Below are 17,681 nucleotides of genomic sequence, written 5' to 3'. Positions count from 1 at the left end.
TTCTTCTGAAAAACCCAAACTACAACGTGCAAGTCTTCAACAACTGAGAAACAAAATTATTTCTTCGCTCGGGTCCGGTCCAGCTGAAACTATTTTCCATAGGGCAACAGAATAAACAAACACAAGGCGATTTAGTGGTTATTTAATATCTTTATTTACCCAGTTTCACAGCTCTAAATAATCAAATGAAAAAGCAAATCATTTCAGTCTTTGACAACACGTGACCAATGTCACATAACAATTATTCCGTCTGAAGAGGAAAGTTATGACAAATTACACAATTATCCCCATACGTCAGGGTCGGCCAGGGTTTTTGGGTATTCGGTATTCAGGGGCGTTTTAAATCGGGTATACGGTATATTGCAGCTTAAATATGGGTATTCAGTATATCACTTTCTTTTAATTTCAGGTATAAAGTATTCAAAGCTTCGATTATTTTTGGGTATATTTGGAGGAATTTGGGGTATTTTGGGGTATTTTGTCGATTTTTTTTCGGGTATATTGGTATTCCACTACCCCCCCTGGCCGACCCTGATACGTGTTATTACACTTTAATTAAATGCGAATTCACAAGTGGAAAATACGGAAACTCTTTCGGTGTATTTAACAATTATTTGTCAAAGGCAAAGTGAATATCGTTGAAGTCTCCGCGAGGAAGATGAAGGGATTATTCAATACTATTCACTGAGTAAAATCATGAATGTTATTCAGTATATTTTATTTCTGTGCTTGAATACTTTTTGTTGTGTTGTGGTAACTGGCAACTAGCTAGTCTTGTAGGACCGCCGTCTTTTCTTTTCACGGAGACGTAAGACTTCGGCAAGCTACGTTTGTTCATTTAGTTTACTTCCATGCTTTCGAGTTCTGATGTAATTTCGTTTTGTCGCTGAAACCATTCTGCAAATTGTGCATTATTTTACATGGTTATTTTACATGATTATTTCGAGTGTGAAAGTTGCTTCCTTCATTGAGTCTCCTCATAACTCAGATAGGAATGAGATGAGTGCTGATTGTCCACAAAATATGTCATTTTGTCAGGACGCCCCATAACTTCATAAACCCCACTACAACTATTTGAATTTAATCACGTCGGAAACATTAGCCAAAATGTGTCTGCCGTGCGTCAGCTGCTAACGTCATCCTGGTCATCGTAACGTCAGAGTTCTTTCTTTTATTTACAATTAATTAAATGTTAGACAGTTGAAAACAAAGACTTGATTTTTTGGATTTCTTGTGTGTCAGCCAACTTGTGCCTATCTTCGTATTGTTTTTCAAGTTTTTGGCAAGTGCTTTGTAGACTCCTGTGAAGCAGATTTCGGGCCAGAATGTGCGTTCTTTGCAGCAGTACAACTTATAAGCTTGACGGTCGTAAATTACTTTCCCCTGAGGCGAGTTTGAAATTAAAATTAAGAATCATATTTTTCGATCATTGCCTTCAAGTTGTTTATTTTGGCTCGCGAAAATGCAAGAGGTCGGTAAACCTCAAAGTAGCCTTTTTCCTGCGTGTAATCCTGATTAAAATTTATTTTTTAAGAATCTCAAGCATTAACTACCTTCTGCTCGATTATACAAATAATTTGAAAGTTCAAATTCAATTCTTTGTAGCACAAATACGGAATCAAACTTTAAATACCATTTTAGCAAGCTGCCAGATCAGAATATCCTTATGTAACGTGTAACATTCATTGAAGGAACAAGCCGCAAATTGTGCATCTTGACAATTTTCATCTAAATTTTCAAGCTAGTTTGGCGTTCACAAACTGTGTGAATCCTTCGCATCCTTTACCAGTTTCTTTTCATTTTGGTCTTTTCCTATAGCTCTGTTGTTTTCGTACTCTCGAAGACGGTCTTGTTCAGATTTTATTTTATCAATCGCTCCAATTACCTAGATTGTCGTTACGTAGCTTCATTTAGAGCACTCGACTGGAAAATGTTCTAGCGCGGGTTCTCAACTCTAACTGTTCTATTTCTTCGGGCAAAACGCGGCTACGAGGACGCACATGAGAATCATAGGGGAATACAACCCTCAATCCTTGTCTATAACTAGAACTGAACAAAAAATAAATGCATGGGTTGACCGCACTGATCGAATGTGCAATGAAATGAACAATAAATGTAGAGTTTGGATTTCCGCAATGCAGTGTTTCCCAGAAGAAAAACTTTAGAAATGTGAACGTGACGAACGGCGCCCAACATACGATGAAAACCAAAACTATAACAATACAAAGTTTCAACACGGCATTGTTTCGCTTCTCGCGGAGTTTTCTCGCGTTTTCGCTTTGGTAATGCCCCGGGAACTTCTGGTGTTTCAAGCGAAGAATGACGGCAGTGTACAGACATGCAATCACTGACAAAGGCAAAATGAAAAGCAGGACTGAAAGAACAACGAAGTAGAACTTCTGCGCCTTCAAGTTGTCAAAAAGTGGCGACCAGTTTAATAAGCAATGTATTTCACCGTTGTAAACGTGAAATCTATAAATGTAGAAGTAGGGTGAATGGATGCCAATGGCGATAAGCCAAGTAAACGGTAGTGCAATCTTTACTGACTTTAAACCCATGACTGCCGCTTTAACTGGGTAGAAAACGCTGTAGAACCTATCAATTGTGATCAGAACTAAACTCTGCGTAGAAACCGCGGTAGAGATATCTTGGAACAGTGGTATAAGCTTGCACAAGGCCAAGCCGAAATCCCCGCCAATAATCCATCGGTTGGACTGCAAATAAACCACACTAACCATCCGTGGCATGGCAAAAATTGGCAATAACAAATCAGATACGGCCATATTAGCTATCAGGTAACTGGTTGTGTTGCGCAGAATTTGTGTTTTGAAAATCACTAGCATGATGGTAGAGTTTCCAAATAAAGACATTAACATGATTACAGCATACGCCAGTGTTTTTGCAACTTTGGCTTCCGTTGTTTCATGAAAAGAAGAGCACTGGTCAAGTGGATCGCTTTGATTTTGAGTCACGGTAGTTGAATTCATTTTCACATTCGATGAGGCCTCTCAAATAAATTTTTTTCTTCTCCTTCTCTCTTTTTAACGACATTTACATGCCCGTCACGTGTCGGTCTAGGATGAACAATTACGTACACATTATTAAACATTCGTTAAAAGAAGGTGTGAGGTTATTATTAGGCATAATAGTCCTTTTCTTCGCTAACCAACGATAATTTGCATCAACCGTCAGTTTTTAATAAGTTTTTCTATACTAAACGTGTCGGTTCTTTGACTATTTACACTGTTGTCTGTAAGTCGTGGTTTTGGGAAGATTAAAAACTGTACTTTAATTTGGTCGTGTTAACCATAATCTTCTCTGTCTTTCTGCTGCGCCCTCTCGATGAATTTCTTAATTAAGAACAAATTTTCCACTGTTTGATTTGTTTGATTGGTAAACAAGAATTGGGGTTTTAATTCAATTTCTATCAATCAAGACAATTTTCAAGTTCAGAAAAGAGATAGATTAAATTAACCATTTAACTGTAAAGAGACTTGGACTAATTTGTGTCGTTCCTCAACACAGTTGACAAAATAACCCCTTCTTAGTTTGTGTTCGAGAATGTAATATTTTTATTCCAAGTTCTCTCTTTAGCACTGTGAAATTAGGGATCGAGATTGAATTTCACACCTGAAATAAAGTAATTGCTACTTGCGCCAGATTTTTTTGTTGTTGTTCTCCAATGTACACACAAGGTCACTTCCGCGTCAATTTTTCATTACAGCTTTTATTTATTTGTTAAAAATATCAAAGTGTGCGCTCAAAACGTGACAAAGGCAACCTGTAATTTCTTAGTTTCAATATTTGAATTGTTATTATGCAGAATCAAGTTTTCATGGAAACTTCTAAAGTCACTTTTCAATAGAAAATGGAAATTAGCATTAGTTAGGCTGGAAACTAAGTAACTGTCGTATGAATTCTTCAAAAAGTACCGAGTAGGGTTGAGTAAGCAGTGCGCCAGATAAATTTGAAAAGGGCGCTTTCACTTTGAAAATGCAACAACTGGTTGACAGATGAAACGTTTTCCGTCCATACTACATCAACAGCGACTGTAGAAACGCTTCATTGCATCTCTGAGCATGCGTTCAACTGTTCATCCAACATATTCGTCTCTAGGGTCATTCGTTTTCACTTATCGCTTATGTACTACGTTGCCGGAAGGGAACGCAAAGGTCTTGGCCTAAGAAAAAATTTATGAAGGTCTTGAAACGCAGTCAAGCTAGCATTTCCGAAATTCTTTATTTTTAGTATTTGATTAATGCAGGTTTCCGAAAAAAAGAAAAGAACTGTCGAGAAGCACCAGGCCTAAATTCAATTTTTAACATATGAGCGACCTGAGCATGATGAAGAGGGTTGGCATGACCTTCTGGAACGTTTGCAAGTATGACAGCACCTCCTGAGAAAATTTTGTCAACAATCTTGATCTGGCAGTGTGTTATAGACTTTTTGGCCTCTAAAAATATCTTTTTAGGATTTCTTTCGATGGTATTTCAAGGGTATTATCATTCCTGCAAGGTAGAGCGATTTTTGATAGTGTCGGAAAACCAAACCAAAGTAATTAAAACAGTCAATCAGAAAAACGAAAATACCTTTAAGAGCCAATGAGAATTTACAGTAAAAACAACCAAACTGCCTAAAGCGCGGGAAAACACGAGTGGCCAAGTCCTGATTGGTTTAAGTTTTGGATCTGACGGTCGAGAGAGTGGCGCAGAATGTTTTCTGGACCAATCACAGAGCGAAGTAAAGCGAAAACTAAGCAATCCCAGATTACTTCAGGCGCTCCTTTGAAAATTGTTCTACCATAGCATTCTATTCGCGGTTCTGTCTTTATCTGGGAATCCACTTTAGTAAGTACTCTATTTTCAATTTTATCTTAACAAGACGGCGACAAGGAACAAAACTTAGAAATTTTTTTATTGTCTACATCATCTAAATTTTAAGTACCCTTACATTACACGCCAGCGTTTGATTCTCAGTTTTTCGGAGAGCTAAACTGACGTTATATCCGTACAATACTACATAGCATTTACTTATTCTTTCCTATTTTAAGAGTTGTGTCCTATGCAAGTATCATTAACTAACCCTTCAAACCCTAACATCAGAACATATAATCTCCCTACTGTTCACTATACATTTCCTACGGCACTTACTAGGAGAATTTGTTTAACAACTAAGAACTGCTTTAGTTGGTGATCATTTCCTTCATTCTCATGACCTTGAAGTGTGATTCAAGGGTGATATTGTAAGGAGAAATTAGATGCTAGTCACTGTAAGGGGTGAAAGGGTTAATATACTTTAAACTTAGACCAGAAAACTCTAACTCAAAGTAAGCTGTGATTCTCGAAATACACCCGTTTGACGGTGAATTTCGAACTTAATTTGGATTAAAAAACAACCTTTAAAGTTACTACGAATTGTGGTAAAAAAGGAAGAAAACAGTACCTTCTTAATTAAAAGATCACCAGTTTTCGTCGTTTACGCCAACATGCATAATCGGAACGGGAAAAAAATACTTTTGAGTTTCAGATCAATTCAAGAAAGAAAAGAGGATGAAAAGAGAACAGAAAGAGAACGATATTGTTTTTTTTTTTTAATTTTTCTTTTTTCAGAGACCAGATGAGCCCGCGGTTTTCGTCCCTGAAGTTGTTAGGCAACATAACGTCATGAAGAGGATATTCCGTATATTTGTGGCATCTTGTAATTGGATAACAAAGAGCGGTAGCTTTAAAATCGCTCAACGAGCTTTGAAAATAAATTTACAACTTTTTTTTGCCGTTGGCTTTGACCGCTACATGAACTCTTTCCTTTGAGCGATGCAATAGCCTGCATTCAAAATGTACACTTAGGTTAATGTACCACAGGCTTTCCATCATCCCTTCACGTGTTTTCTTAAATGAATTCTGTCAGACGTCGTGAAATGTAAAGTTCGCTCGTCGCAAGGGAGCCGAAGTGAAAGGTGAAAACCATGAAATAGAAAAATACCCTCCAAAAACATCTTGAAGATTCTCATACCTGAAAAATAAAACATCTTTAAAAATTAAATTGATGAGACATTCCACAATACATGTCCGTGAAAAAATTACCCATCATCCCACAAACATCACCCCTTTTGAGATGCATGCTCTTCCCAGATTCCCGAGGCCGTGCTAACGCCGAGACATTTGCAAATGTATCCCCTACATTACTCATTTGGATGTGTTGCATTCCATGACTCATGATTGTTTGAAGTTTTGTATCTTGTCGAGAGGATTTTTTTCAATCAATCGTGGCCAAAAGCAGAGCATGATCAATACATTCCCAGATTACCTTCAATGCTCATTTAAAATTGCTATATATGATGACAAATTCAATTGTTAAGTAGAGTAAAAATTGACAGTAAATACAGATTGTAAGACATGGAAAGTATCCCACAACACATGTTACTTACACAGAATTCTTTTTGATAACTCTCTCCTTCTTTAAATGTTCTATTCCCTGTAAAAACAATAATTGGGGTAAAAAATAAGGTTACTATTGAATGATAGTAGATAGGTAGCTTTGGCTGATCTTTTTAATGTATATGAGTCCTTACCGTTTCATCTTTAACTATTGAGGATACTTGACTGCAGAACATAACAAGAGTGAAAATCCCAAATAGTAATCCTTCAAAGACTAGAAAAATCATCAATAAAATGGCTGAGGCTACTGGTAAAAAGGTGCAATCTGCAGAGAGAGATAGAAAAAGACATTGACTGGTTCAGTTGTGATCTTGATGGTGCTTGCCTGGTTTCTCTAAAGGAGCTATGGTTTTTATCAGGTATCTACAAGTCAGGAAGCTGGTGTTCTAAAACAAGCATGCATGGGGAGTCCAACTTATATTGTTTAAGACAAACAACAGGCTAACAACCAGTGGGTCTGACAAAAATCTCACTGCTGTTCTGATATAGTGGAAGGTCCTTGCAGTCACTAACAGCAGTAACACATTACTCACCATGCCATTCATTTTCTGTACATATAAGTATTTGTCGTATTGTCAAAACCAATGCATATATGGATATCAAAAAAATATACATCTGAAAAAGAATCAAAACATGAAATAAGACTTTTGGCACCTAATCACTTTAACAGCATCCAATTTTATTAATCTTTGAAGTGCACTTAACCCTTAACACCCTAACATTAATAAGCACAATCTCCATATTGTTCACCATACATTTCCTAAAAAGCTGTCCAGGTGAATTTGTTGAACAATCAAGAACTTCTTTAGTTGGTGATCAATTCCTTTATTCTTGTGACCTTTATGTTTGATTCATGGGTGATATTCCAAGGAGAAATTAGTTTCCAATTGCTCTTAGATCCTCTTAGGGTTAAAGGGTTAAATGACAAGAATGTGGATCATACTCACTGTAAACAATACAAAGAATTTCTGATTGTCTTCCCCCACACAGTTATTTATCCTATAAAGAGAAGAACAAGCTCAAAATGCTATTATTGGGGAAATTTAAAAATACTTACATACTCATAATTCATTGATTTTTCATCATTTTTTCCTAGGATATGCATGCAAAGAAACATCACATGCCCTCTCTACCAATCATGTTAATTTAAGATATTAAAAAAAGAAAAGGTCATAGGACCAATTGGATCAAATGGAGTCAACATTGGACTCTGATTTGTTAGTCCCATGTTTTGCCATAGACAGAGTTGGACGGCCCAAAACTTCTGCAACCAATTAGCCAAAACTATGACAAACTTTAAGAGACAAAATGCTCTTTAGGTAAATGCATTAATGGTAATTTCATAAATAACAACACAACATTTGACTTTTTTCTTGGAGAGTATGAATCTAATTGTCTTTGCAAATGATGTATACTGTGTACAGGCCCTTTCATTCTCCACTTTATTAGTGGTTAAATGTGGATGCATATGACCCACCAAATTCAACGTACATGAATATATATAAGTTAAAATTTTGATAAATGTGCTTAAGACTTAGCATACCATGGACAGTGGTGATCCATTTTCCTGAGAAACATAAGAAAAAAGTAAACCTTCTTTGAATACTTCACTGCTATTTTTCCCCATGAACTTTTCATTTACAGAGGCATATCTTAGCTCTGACAAACCTGGCCTAACCCTTCTCCAGAGATCACCAAGGATCTCAAAGGAGTTACAACATACCCATGGAGGGACCAATGTGGATTCCAATTCATTCATTTTGAAAAATTTAGCTGCAAATTTGTTTGTACTAAGTTGCTCACAGTCAAAGCTAAGCTTCTAAATCTACAGTCATCTCCATTCCTTCTTTCTTAGTCATGATTGATTTTGCTAATGAAAGAAACTGAAATCAAGATCTTAACAAGACATGCAACAGATCAAATCCAGTAGCTGACTTTGGCTCTTTAGATCCCAGAAGCAAACCAGTCTTAATGTTATTATTGGGGTCTTTTTTGCTCCTCTTTGCTTCTCTGACATTCTAGTCTTCACTAAATGAGATCATAACTTAATGAGGTAATTTGGTATTATCAACTGAGTTGATAACGTAAATTGGCAACATCTTTGTCTTTTTCTTTCTACCTTCCTGATATAGAAAAAAATGACAAGGACACACCTAATCCAATCTCCAATCACTTTAATCCCCCTTATCATTCTAAGCACTATATTTCAGGTTGTGACCTTTTCCTACATCTAGGCCAATTGGAAAGCTGCAAAACATTAGGACAAAATTTTATCATTCAAATCGGCACTCTTTTCATCCAACTAATTTATTCATGTTCTCTGGTCACCATATTCCCACTGATAGTGTACCTCCATTTTCTGCATACATGTATAGACACACACAACCCACAATTCCTCCATTAGCTTTCAAACTCTTAACAGTGGCCAATTTACGTTATCAACTCAGTTGATAATGCTAAATTACCCTGTTATACTCTCCCACAGACACAACACCACAGTTTCTCTAGAAACTTGCCCCCTTTATTCATAAGTTAACCCTTTAACTCCCAGAAGAGATTGACAAGCAACTTTTCCCTATAATATCATACATTATCCAGCAAACAGGTTAGCAGAATACTCAGACTTGTCAGGAAATAGTTTTTATCTCAATCTAACACCAAATTCTCAAAACTAATTTACAAGGAACTGTGTAGCAGCTAGAGGGGAGAAAAGGGTTGATAGAACTGACTAAAATAAAGGACTTACCTAATACATCTCTGACAAGTGCTGTAGTTACCAAAAATAGAAAGCAGACCAAAAGGTCAGTATATTATTCAATATAGTCATTTAATATTAGTATGTACTTTCTGGATAACATGAAAAATCACTTGATTGTCTTTTCAGAGGTGCTCAAAAACTTTTCTTAATATCACAAAAACTGTCTTCACATATTGCAATTTGGAATTGCTTGAGCCCAAATTTTATCTGTCGACAACACAGCAGTTTTGTGGAAATAAGGACAAAAACAACTCCAGGACTGACTGATATTATCAGTATCCTCCTCTAACTGTCTGATGAGATGGAATACAATCTTTGGTTGAAATAATCTGTTCAAAACACTCTGGTTCTAACACAGATATGTTTTAATGTTTCAAGAAAATGGCACAGAACACAGCACAGAAAACAATGCTTGTAATATTTCTAAGCATCCCCTGCTTGTCAAATATCTCAGAAACTCTTTGCAAATTAACAAATATCATGACACAGTAAGGTATTTCTAGAAAGGCCTGATATTAACTGGCACCAAAGTTGCCAAATACTCATACCTACAGTGGTGAGCTCGATCAAGCTTGATACACTCACATCTAGTGCATCTTAGAACTACTTCTCCCTCTTTTAATTGAAGCTTCTTCAAGTTTTCTGTAGTGCAATTTCCTAAAGGGATGGTACCCTACAGAAATATACAAACATACAAGTTACAAGTGTGTAGGATACTTCTGATGTCTGATCAAAGACTCCAAGATATTAATTTTGAGAATCAAGATTTAATTAAAAGAAACTTCTGATGAAGAAAAAAAAGACTTGTTTGATGTTCTTTGGTGAATGTAAACACATTTAAGATTATTATGTAACCATGTAACATTTATTTTTTCCATTATTTGACAGGGATTACTTAACAGAAATCCATCAACATAGTTAACTGAGCTCCCTAAAATTGATAAAACTTTCCAGTATGACTGCAATTAGTTGATATCTAACAAAGATGACTCTGAAAAGTCCTAAAGTAGTCTGGTAGGGCACATATTTCCTCCAACCAATACAAACTTGATAAAACTCTTAGACTTAAAGCAGCTATATCTTCTAAAAGTTTTCTAATAAATCACTCGAAAAATTTTGTTCTGATATTGCTTTTGTAGTGCTCTTTCCGGCAATACCGATTAACTTCCGTTCAAGTTTACTGATCAATGTCTAAGAATGAATGAAACCGCGAAAGGTCTATCAAAAACATTGTTAACTGGCTAATGTTAGCAGGATTTAGTCGAATCTTGCTTGTTTACATTGACAAAAATCTACTCAACAAAGGAAGGAATAACAAGTAAAAAAATCCAGATTGTGCAAAAAAGTGGTGAATTTCTATTAGTCTAAAACAGACGTGTTAATTCCAAAAAGACTCCTATCTCACAATAGTGACTTCAATGAATTAATTTAAACTTAAAGTAAACACGCTGTCATACCTATAAAGCTCAGTGAGGCACATAAACTAAATACTGGAGAAACAGTAAAACTACAGCCGCAGAGACTTACTGGATCACTGCACATCGCTCGACTGTGGGCAACAAGCGCAAGACCCGCCAACAGAGTAAAAGCGATGGCGTGGAAAACCCCGATCGCAGCTGAAGTTACAACCTCAGGCAGTAGCATCACAAATACAACCACAAACTCGGCATACGCTATGAGTAAATATGTAAAAACCGCACATCCAATGCCGATTCCATCGTTTACAAACCACGATAAGCCACAACAGTTCGATTTTCGGCCCATGATCGCAGCTAAATTCACGGAAGTCCAATATGTCTCTAGCTTGTGCAGGCCGCCATTTGCATGTTTAACATGCAGCTGTTGAATAACTGCGCCCGCGTACCATTTTGATTCTTAAGCCAGTTGTTATAACAACAGTTTATTTATCCGGGATATTGAAACACTGGTCGGTCTCGAAGGTAACAAATTTATGGTCTAAAATGCCTGAACCTACGCCAGAAATTAACCAGGATGAAACGAAAGAACCAGAGCAAGAGGAAGGTGGAATAGATAAAGAGCAGGATGGAGAAACGAAAACGGAGGAAAAGGAGCCAGCTGCTGACGAAAACAAATCGAAAGAACCTTACGATGCTATGCGAAATGAACCTCATCTCACCAGCTTGATCGTGGAGTCGTATCTTGGAGAGAAAGATGAGCGAGGATTTTTCCATGGTATTGGAACTGCATTTTTCCGAGGCAATCATGTTTACTCTGGTTCTTTTGTGAACGGGCTAATGCACGGCACAGGACAATACATATGGGCGAATGGTATTAAATACGATGGAGAGTTTAAGAACAATGTCATTGAAGGAAGAGGTGTGTACACTTGGACTGATGAGAGCACATACGATGGCGAAGTTAACAGCGGCTTAAGACATGGTCAAGGCACGTACGTTTGTGGTACAATTCCTTCTTCATACACTGGGGAATGGAAATACGGCAAACGCTCGGGAGAAGGTATTCTGCGCTATGACAAGGAAGGCCTGTCCTATTATGACGGGCATTGGGTAGATAACAAGCGCCACGGGTTTGGTATGAGGAGGTATGCATCGGGGAACATATACAAAGGAGATTGGAAGGACAATGTAAGGCACGGTACAGGAACGATGCACTGGTACAACAAGAATGAGCGATACGAAGGAGAGTGGAAGAATGGGGTACAGCATGGTCAGGGAGAACATTCTTGGTATCTGAAGCGTATTCCTGGATCTCAGTACCCACTGCGGAATTATTACGTGGGGGAATGGGTGAATGGATTGAGGCATGGGCCTGGTACATTTTACTATGCCACAGGTGCTAAGTATGTGGGAGATTGGGTGGAAAACATGAAAGATGGTCAGGGCAAGTATGTATTCAAGAATGGCTTGGTTTTCGAAGGTAAGAAGTTCATTTAAGATTACTTCAGCCATCTTATTTATCGGGCTGTGAGCTGAGACCCACAATTGTCTTGAGATAATGCTACAGTGCTCTAATTATCTGAGTTACCAAGCCAACTTAGAGTCACAAAGTCATCTATCTAGTGTACCTGTTTAGGGAATGTTGTTTGCTTATTGCCTTGAATGCCCAGCAATTGACAATCATATTGGGTAGACTTTTCACCGGACTTTCCATAATATACACAGGGTACAAAATCTAAGGGCAAAATAGCCTCAACTGTTATGAAAACAAATTCAAAGTGTTTCAATCTGTATTACTATATGGGAAAATTAGTGTGCAGTTTTTTCTGAGGTTAAAGTCTCTGGAATGGCAAGGGTTTGGCAGGGTTGCTGATGGTGTAATAGGGAGCTGTGTCTGGAAAGGAGCCGCAAGGAAAAATTTAAACACAAGAGCCTACTTTCAGGCTAAACAGATGGCAGTGAGCAGTGTAGACCAGTCTGGTACTGGCTTTTATTCATACATACTGAGATTTACAATGTAAAGTACTATTGATTGTGTCTTTGATTGGATGAACAATGTATTTTCCCAGTTGTTCACTTTTCTTTGAATTGAAATGTGAAAAAATCTTAGTAGGTATGAAATAAAAACACCATACCATGGAAATTGCTTGAACTTCTCATCTGTCTTCATTCTCTACCTAAGTGTAAATTTAAAAGACTATTGTATAGACAGCTGCTGAACATTTTGATGTGAGAGGTTACTTATGTTGATGTCCATACTTAAATTGACAAATTTAGAAAATTATAATCTTTTGGTTTCATTTGTTGTTGTTGTTGTTGTTGTTGTTGTTTTCGTGCAATGCTTTTTTTTGATGCATTGCGACTCATGAATAAAATTGATCATGCTCACTTTCCATGGAATAATCTCTATTTATTGAAACCCCCGAATTGCTAATTGTTTTCTGGGTTAGGAGTAAACTACAGTGTACATGCCATTGAATATGACAATTTCCTCTTTGAATTTCAGGTAAGTTTGAAATGGATCACATGGTGGACTTCCCTGAACTAAACCCATCTGGCATGATGACTCCTGATATCATGAACTCAGGACTTCCTGTACGATTTGGTACCCCAGTGCGATCTGCATCACCCTTTATGACCCAAGAAAACTCTGGAAATCCACTCAACTTGAGCATTGATCTTCTTCTGGATGAGAGAGATCTTGATCTGTATGAGCGTGAAGAGGAACTTCAACAAGTCACCCATGTCCTCCTGCGACACGTCAGCAAACTGAAGAAGATTTACAGTTTCTACTCTTTTCTTGGCAGACAGGATTCTGTTGATAACACATTTGTCATGAGTAGGCTCCAGTTCTGGCGTTTCTTGAAGGACTGCAAAGTCCATCACTGTGGGTTTACAATATTAGAATTAGATCGCACAGTGGCATCTGACAAATCAATTGATTTACATGAGCCACAGCATGAGGTCCTGATGCGAGAGTTTTTAAATGCGATCATTATCATTGCCTACCATATCTACAGTGATGAACACCATGGACCGGAACCGCTGCTTCCCTGGTGTGTTTCACAGCTTATCACTGAGAACATCCTCAAAAATCCTTGTAAAGTTGGTGGAAGTTTGTTTCAGGATCCAACAAGAGCAATTGAAGCCATTAAATACATGCCACGAAGCTGGGACATTTATTGCGGGTTATGTGTGCCAAACACACACTACCCTCATGAACCAATTTTCAGATCCAGACAATTCATGTTCATGCTTAGTGACTTTCGAATAATTAACTCTGACCTGAATCCAAGGGAAGTGTTGCAGATCCTTGCAAAGGATAACCCTGAACTGGCGCAAGATGATTTCTGTAATCTGGAGCTAGAGATGACATTCTTGGAGTTTTTTGAAGCCCTTATTGACTGTGCCACAGTCTATGTTACAGAGGCTGTCTTGAAAGGGCATCTCTCACCTAAAGCCACCCCTCTTCCATCTTCAAGATCACAGAGTCCTGCAAGTTTTACACCCGCAACTTCAAAGCCTGGTCTGGAAAGTCCAGATGAAGGTTAGTATAGGATCATGCTGACTGTTTAACACACAAGGATGGGAGGCTGGGAGTAAAAAAAAGCCTTAAAAATTAACGTTTTGTTTAGCCTCCTCTTGTTCTTATAATCAGATTTAATCAGATTCATACATATAACACTAGTCATTTCCTGTTTCTTTGCCCCCTTTTACTTTGAGAGAGACAGTCATGCTAAAAAATAAGCTGACAGTCACTGGAAACCCAGTCTTCAATCCTCAATCTTCAATTCTCAAATGCCCTGAGGATTGAGGCTTAAGTCATGTTTGAAACATTCAAGTGGAGTTTGGAAAGGCCCAAAATGAAATTCGAGGGTTTCAAAATGTGGAACAAGGAATTTTTACGTGATTGATTTTTCACACTACTTGAATCTTCTCACCTATTGTATGTGGCAGACATTTCCTTCCTGCTCTTGTGACCTGGGACCTTCAAATCTTGGTTCTTATCCTTCTTCTTTAAAACCTGCCATCCTGTTTTCTTCTCCTCTCCCTCTCCTCCCCCTCAGTTCATATTTAAATTTATTGATTTGTAAACTGCATGATGAACAAAGAAGGGCTCAGCATACATGTGTTTAATTAAATCCAAGGAACTTGAATTTTTGTTGTCTTCATAGATAAACCTCACCTAAAATTATAAACAAATTTTAAGCACCAAAGGGGTCATAAGTCATAAGTAATATATTTGGGTTAATATACAGTCTCCCATACTTATCACTTATCAGTTTTTGTCTACATCTTCACCAGATCAGTATCAAACTGTTAACTCAGCTACTGTGACGCCAGGAGGAGGAGAGTCTCCTGATCGTGTGTCCAGGGTCATGTCTGGAGCATCAGAAGCAAAGCTTCCTCGTCTGCCATCAGCTGACTCACCCACAAAGAGCAGAGAGGCTGTTGCAGCACACACTACCTCTGGTAAGCTAAGATATGTTATGGTTTGGTCTCTTTGAATAATAGGATAGAAGAATCTTGGTCTTAGATACATTTAAATCTTATTTCTTGTACTTTTCAGTCACACATAAATCAGTGGAGTGAAGAGGCAGTTGACTGCAAATTAAAATGTTGTCACCCAAACAGCCAATTAAACAATAAGACCTAGTGAGCGTGGAAAAGTTCTTTTATTCACCACATGCAACTAATTGTGGTTGTCTACCATATGTATAGTATTAATCCATTGAGTGATTTGGTTTTGTTAATGAATATGAATGCTTTTCAGGTGCCAGTATGTTTTTGCAATGAAAAGTACATATGAAGGACCATCATCATTTTGTTGACAAAGTCCCTATATATTACCCTTTTTCTTTACTTCCTCATTTTTATATGGTAATGGAACAGCTCTTTTGCAAGAAAAATATCTTTTCATCGTTGATGTTTGTTTTCTAGCAAAAAGTACTGATCTTCTTCCAAACTCTCAAGAAGGCAGCAAGAGAATCCATTCAGTTCCTTCCAGTGCAAATGCAGCCCATCCATCCTCTGAGATGGGAGAATTTGAGGAAGGGGAAGCTGACAACCTTGGTAGGTTCCCTCTTGTCTTTGGCTGTTTGCCCAGATTTGTAGGGGCATTGTTTGTAAGTTAGACAAAGGCAGTGACAGGAGATTTAATGTTGTTAACGTTTGAACAAGTCAACTTCGTGATGTTTAAAATTACCATTTCCTTGATCACTTAGGGCTAAATAAAAAATGCACGAGGCTCCTTGGTAATCAATAGAGAAACAATAAAATACAATTTTTAGGGGTGGGGCAGTCTTACGATAAGTATACTAGACTTTTGATCTAGAGGTCTGGGTTTGAGTCCAGCCAAGATCATAATTTCTTTTGTGTTGTAATGCAAGACTGTTTTATCTTACATTTTGTCCCTCTGTAATCTACTGAACAGCGAATGCTACCTGAAAAAGTACAGAAAGTTAACCCACAACGGACTGGCTCGCCAATTTTCTTATAGATCCTGGTTATGCTTGAGAAAGGGGATGGGGTGGGTAGTATTGGTCCACTGCTTGATATGTAGACATCCTGATCTTTGATTTGGAGCCCACGGGGAAACTACTTTATTAAACGCACCAATGGACCTTCTTCTGGACAGGAATGGTTCCACCTCTCTGTCTTGCCTTTGAATAAACAGTGTTATCATTAATTGGGTAGAGGTCTTTGATCCATCTGGTTGTAAGCCCTTCATGCCACTATTACACAAAAAATCGAGTTAGGAGTCCCCTTGCATTGGATTTTGGAGGATATTTCTAGATGCCTCTTACATTCTAGAAGTCTTGATCAGTTGATTTTGATAGGTTTGAGCTTTTGAGAGACTTTTCTATGTTATGTTTATCGTAAATAGCGTTCGTTGTGTTTTGCAGCAGAGGTTCAAAGCCCAAGTCTTGGAATCCAAGGTGATCCCAGTCAAGTGGATCTGCAGCCAGATCAGCAACACAGCTGGTGCCTACAGCTTGACATCTTTTTTGAGAAGTTCTTTCAAGCTGCTGATAATTTAGAGATGATTAAGCAAGCCCAAGCGAAAAAGGCTTAATTTATCACCGGATAGGATTGTCGGTTGTTGAAATTCCTCAGTAGCTGTAAAAACTGTAGCAGTTTCTGAAGCATACCATATAGAGTCTCACTTATAATGTTATCGTATATTCGAGTGTTGGTATAACAAGTTAAATCAAAAAGAAGGTTTTTAATAATTTTTTAACGGATTGGGTCTACAACTATTTGAAGTACCAGCGACATGTACGATCGATGCGACATTTTTTTTTTGGCGTGAAAAAGCTGCATTCACAAAACGTTGTATTTTATAGTATGTGATAAATGATGAAATTCCATACTTTGTGAAATTTTTACCAATGTAAGATAGGGTTTTGGTTTTGGTGTGGCTGAGTTAGAGTTCGTATGTTGTAGCCTGAATTAAAAAAAGCATTAGTCTTACTTTAAACTCTTGCTGTTTTTTTTCTTCCCTATTTCCATCCTCGACGGAGTGAATTTGAAATTGCGCTAGTGTTGATAAAGTCAGTTTGTAGGATTAGCGCCATCGATAAGCGACATAGCCTCTGTATTTGGATGAGCGGCTGTTTAACTCCAAAGCGCGACTTTACGAAGTTCTCCTGTGTTCCCGATCCGCGAAACACTACTGCGCTGAATGTGAGACAATTGTACTCTCCAAACTTTTTTCCAAATGAGGACGGTAGTACATGAAAACAATGTTTTGTTTTGTAAGAATAGCAAGCAGAATTACGAGGAAATATTATACAATTTATAATTGACTTTTTCTTTGGCAACGCAATCGCTAAGATTGCTTGAATTCTCTGGTAGATTCCTTGACGGGTGGAGACTGAGTCGGATCGGAAAACTTTCGTTTCATCTTGAAAGAGTCTTAAAAGAAATACTTAGGAAACATTATGTAAGAAATCCGTAAAACAGGACCTCAGATTTGTTTTTGAACTCGAACTCACAATTTTGAAAATTCGCAAATTCTAGAATAAGAAAAAACCAAAAAAAGTTTCGATAAGTAAATCATACCCA

At 37.6% G+C, this 17,681-nt stretch overlaps 3 protein-coding genes across 4 annotated transcripts; 1 reads left to right on the top strand and 2 right to left on the bottom strand.

Moving 5' to 3' along the window:
• Positions 1-701: 701 nt before the first annotated feature.
• Positions 702-3,046, bottom strand: LOC113683679 (QRFP-like peptide receptor). The gene has a single exon (XM_027200953.2). The coding sequence runs from the start codon at positions 2,985-2,987 to the stop codon at positions 1,911-1,913; it is 1,077 nt and encodes a 358-aa protein (XP_027056754.2). The 5' UTR covers positions 2,988-3,046; the 3' UTR covers positions 702-1,910.
• A 1,850-nt stretch (positions 3,047-4,896) lies between these two features.
• LOC113683676 (palmitoyltransferase ZDHHC3) lies at positions 4,897-11,126 on the bottom strand. Its single transcript, XM_027200950.2, has 9 exons — positions 10,723-11,126; positions 9,744-9,868; positions 9,184-9,204; positions 7,981-8,004; positions 7,385-7,436; positions 6,971-7,052; positions 6,572-6,702; positions 6,428-6,474; positions 4,897-6,012 (listed from the first exon to the last, which is right to left on the bottom strand). Exons 1-9 carry the CDS (start codon positions 10,957-10,959, stop codon positions 5,904-5,906), a joined length of 828 nt encoding a protein of 275 aa, XP_027056751.2. The 5' UTR covers positions 10,960-11,126; the 3' UTR covers positions 4,897-5,903.
• On the top strand, positions 11,120-17,094 carry LOC113683674 (radial spoke head 10 homolog B). Of its 2 annotated transcripts, none has more exons than XM_027200946.2 (5): positions 11,120-12,093; positions 13,120-14,160; positions 14,919-15,086; positions 15,555-15,686; positions 16,520-17,094. In XM_027200946.2, exons 1-5 carry the CDS (start codon positions 11,157-11,159, stop codon positions 16,687-16,689), a joined length of 2,448 nt encoding a protein of 815 aa, XP_027056747.2. In that variant the 5' UTR covers positions 11,120-11,156; the 3' UTR covers positions 16,690-17,094. The 2 variants fall into 2 exon arrangements, with proteins under 2 accessions (XP_027056747.2, XP_027056748.2); XM_027200947.2 differs by having other exon boundaries at positions 11,157-12,093; positions 16,523-17,094.
• Positions 17,095-17,681: the final 587 nt, after the last annotated feature.

This window comes from Pocillopora damicornis, chromosome 3, assembly GCF_964200805.1.
Source record: "Pocillopora damicornis chromosome 3, jaPocDami1.2, whole genome shotgun sequence".
NCBI lineage: Eukaryota > Metazoa > Cnidaria > Anthozoa > Scleractinia > Pocilloporidae > Pocillopora > Pocillopora damicornis.
The sequence above is the reverse complement of the archived record's forward strand: the minus strand, read 5'-3'. Positions and strand labels throughout refer to the sequence as shown.

Excerpts from the sequence above, each read along its gene's own strand:
- LOC113683679 (XM_027200953.2), bottom strand. The coding sequence starts at position 2,987 with ATGAATTCAACTACCGTGACTCAAAATCAAAGCGATCCACTTGACCAG.
- LOC113683676 (XM_027200950.2), bottom strand. The coding sequence starts at position 10,959 with ATGGGCCGAAAATCGAACTGTTGTGGCTTATCGTGGTTTGTAAACGAT. Across the intron at positions 9,869-10,722 it reads GAGCGATGTGCAGTGATCCA|GGTACCATCCCTTTAGGAAA; the intron begins GTAAGTCTCTGC and ends ATATTTCTGTAG. Across the intron at positions 6,013-6,427 it reads GTTATCAAAAAGAATTCTGT|GTATGAGAATCTTCAAGATG; the intron begins GTAAGTAACATG and ends TTTATTTTTCAG.
- LOC113683674 (XM_027200946.2), top strand. The coding sequence starts at position 11,157 with ATGCCTGAACCTACGCCAGAAATTAACCAGGATGAAACGAAAGAACCA. Across the intron at positions 12,094-13,119 it reads GAATGGCTTGGTTTTCGAAG|GTAAGTTTGAAATGGATCAC; the intron begins GTAAGAAGTTCA and ends TTTGAATTTCAG. Across the intron at positions 15,087-15,554 it reads TGCAGCACACACTACCTCTG|CAAAAAGTACTGATCTTCTT; the intron begins GTAAGCTAAGAT and ends TTTGTTTTCTAG.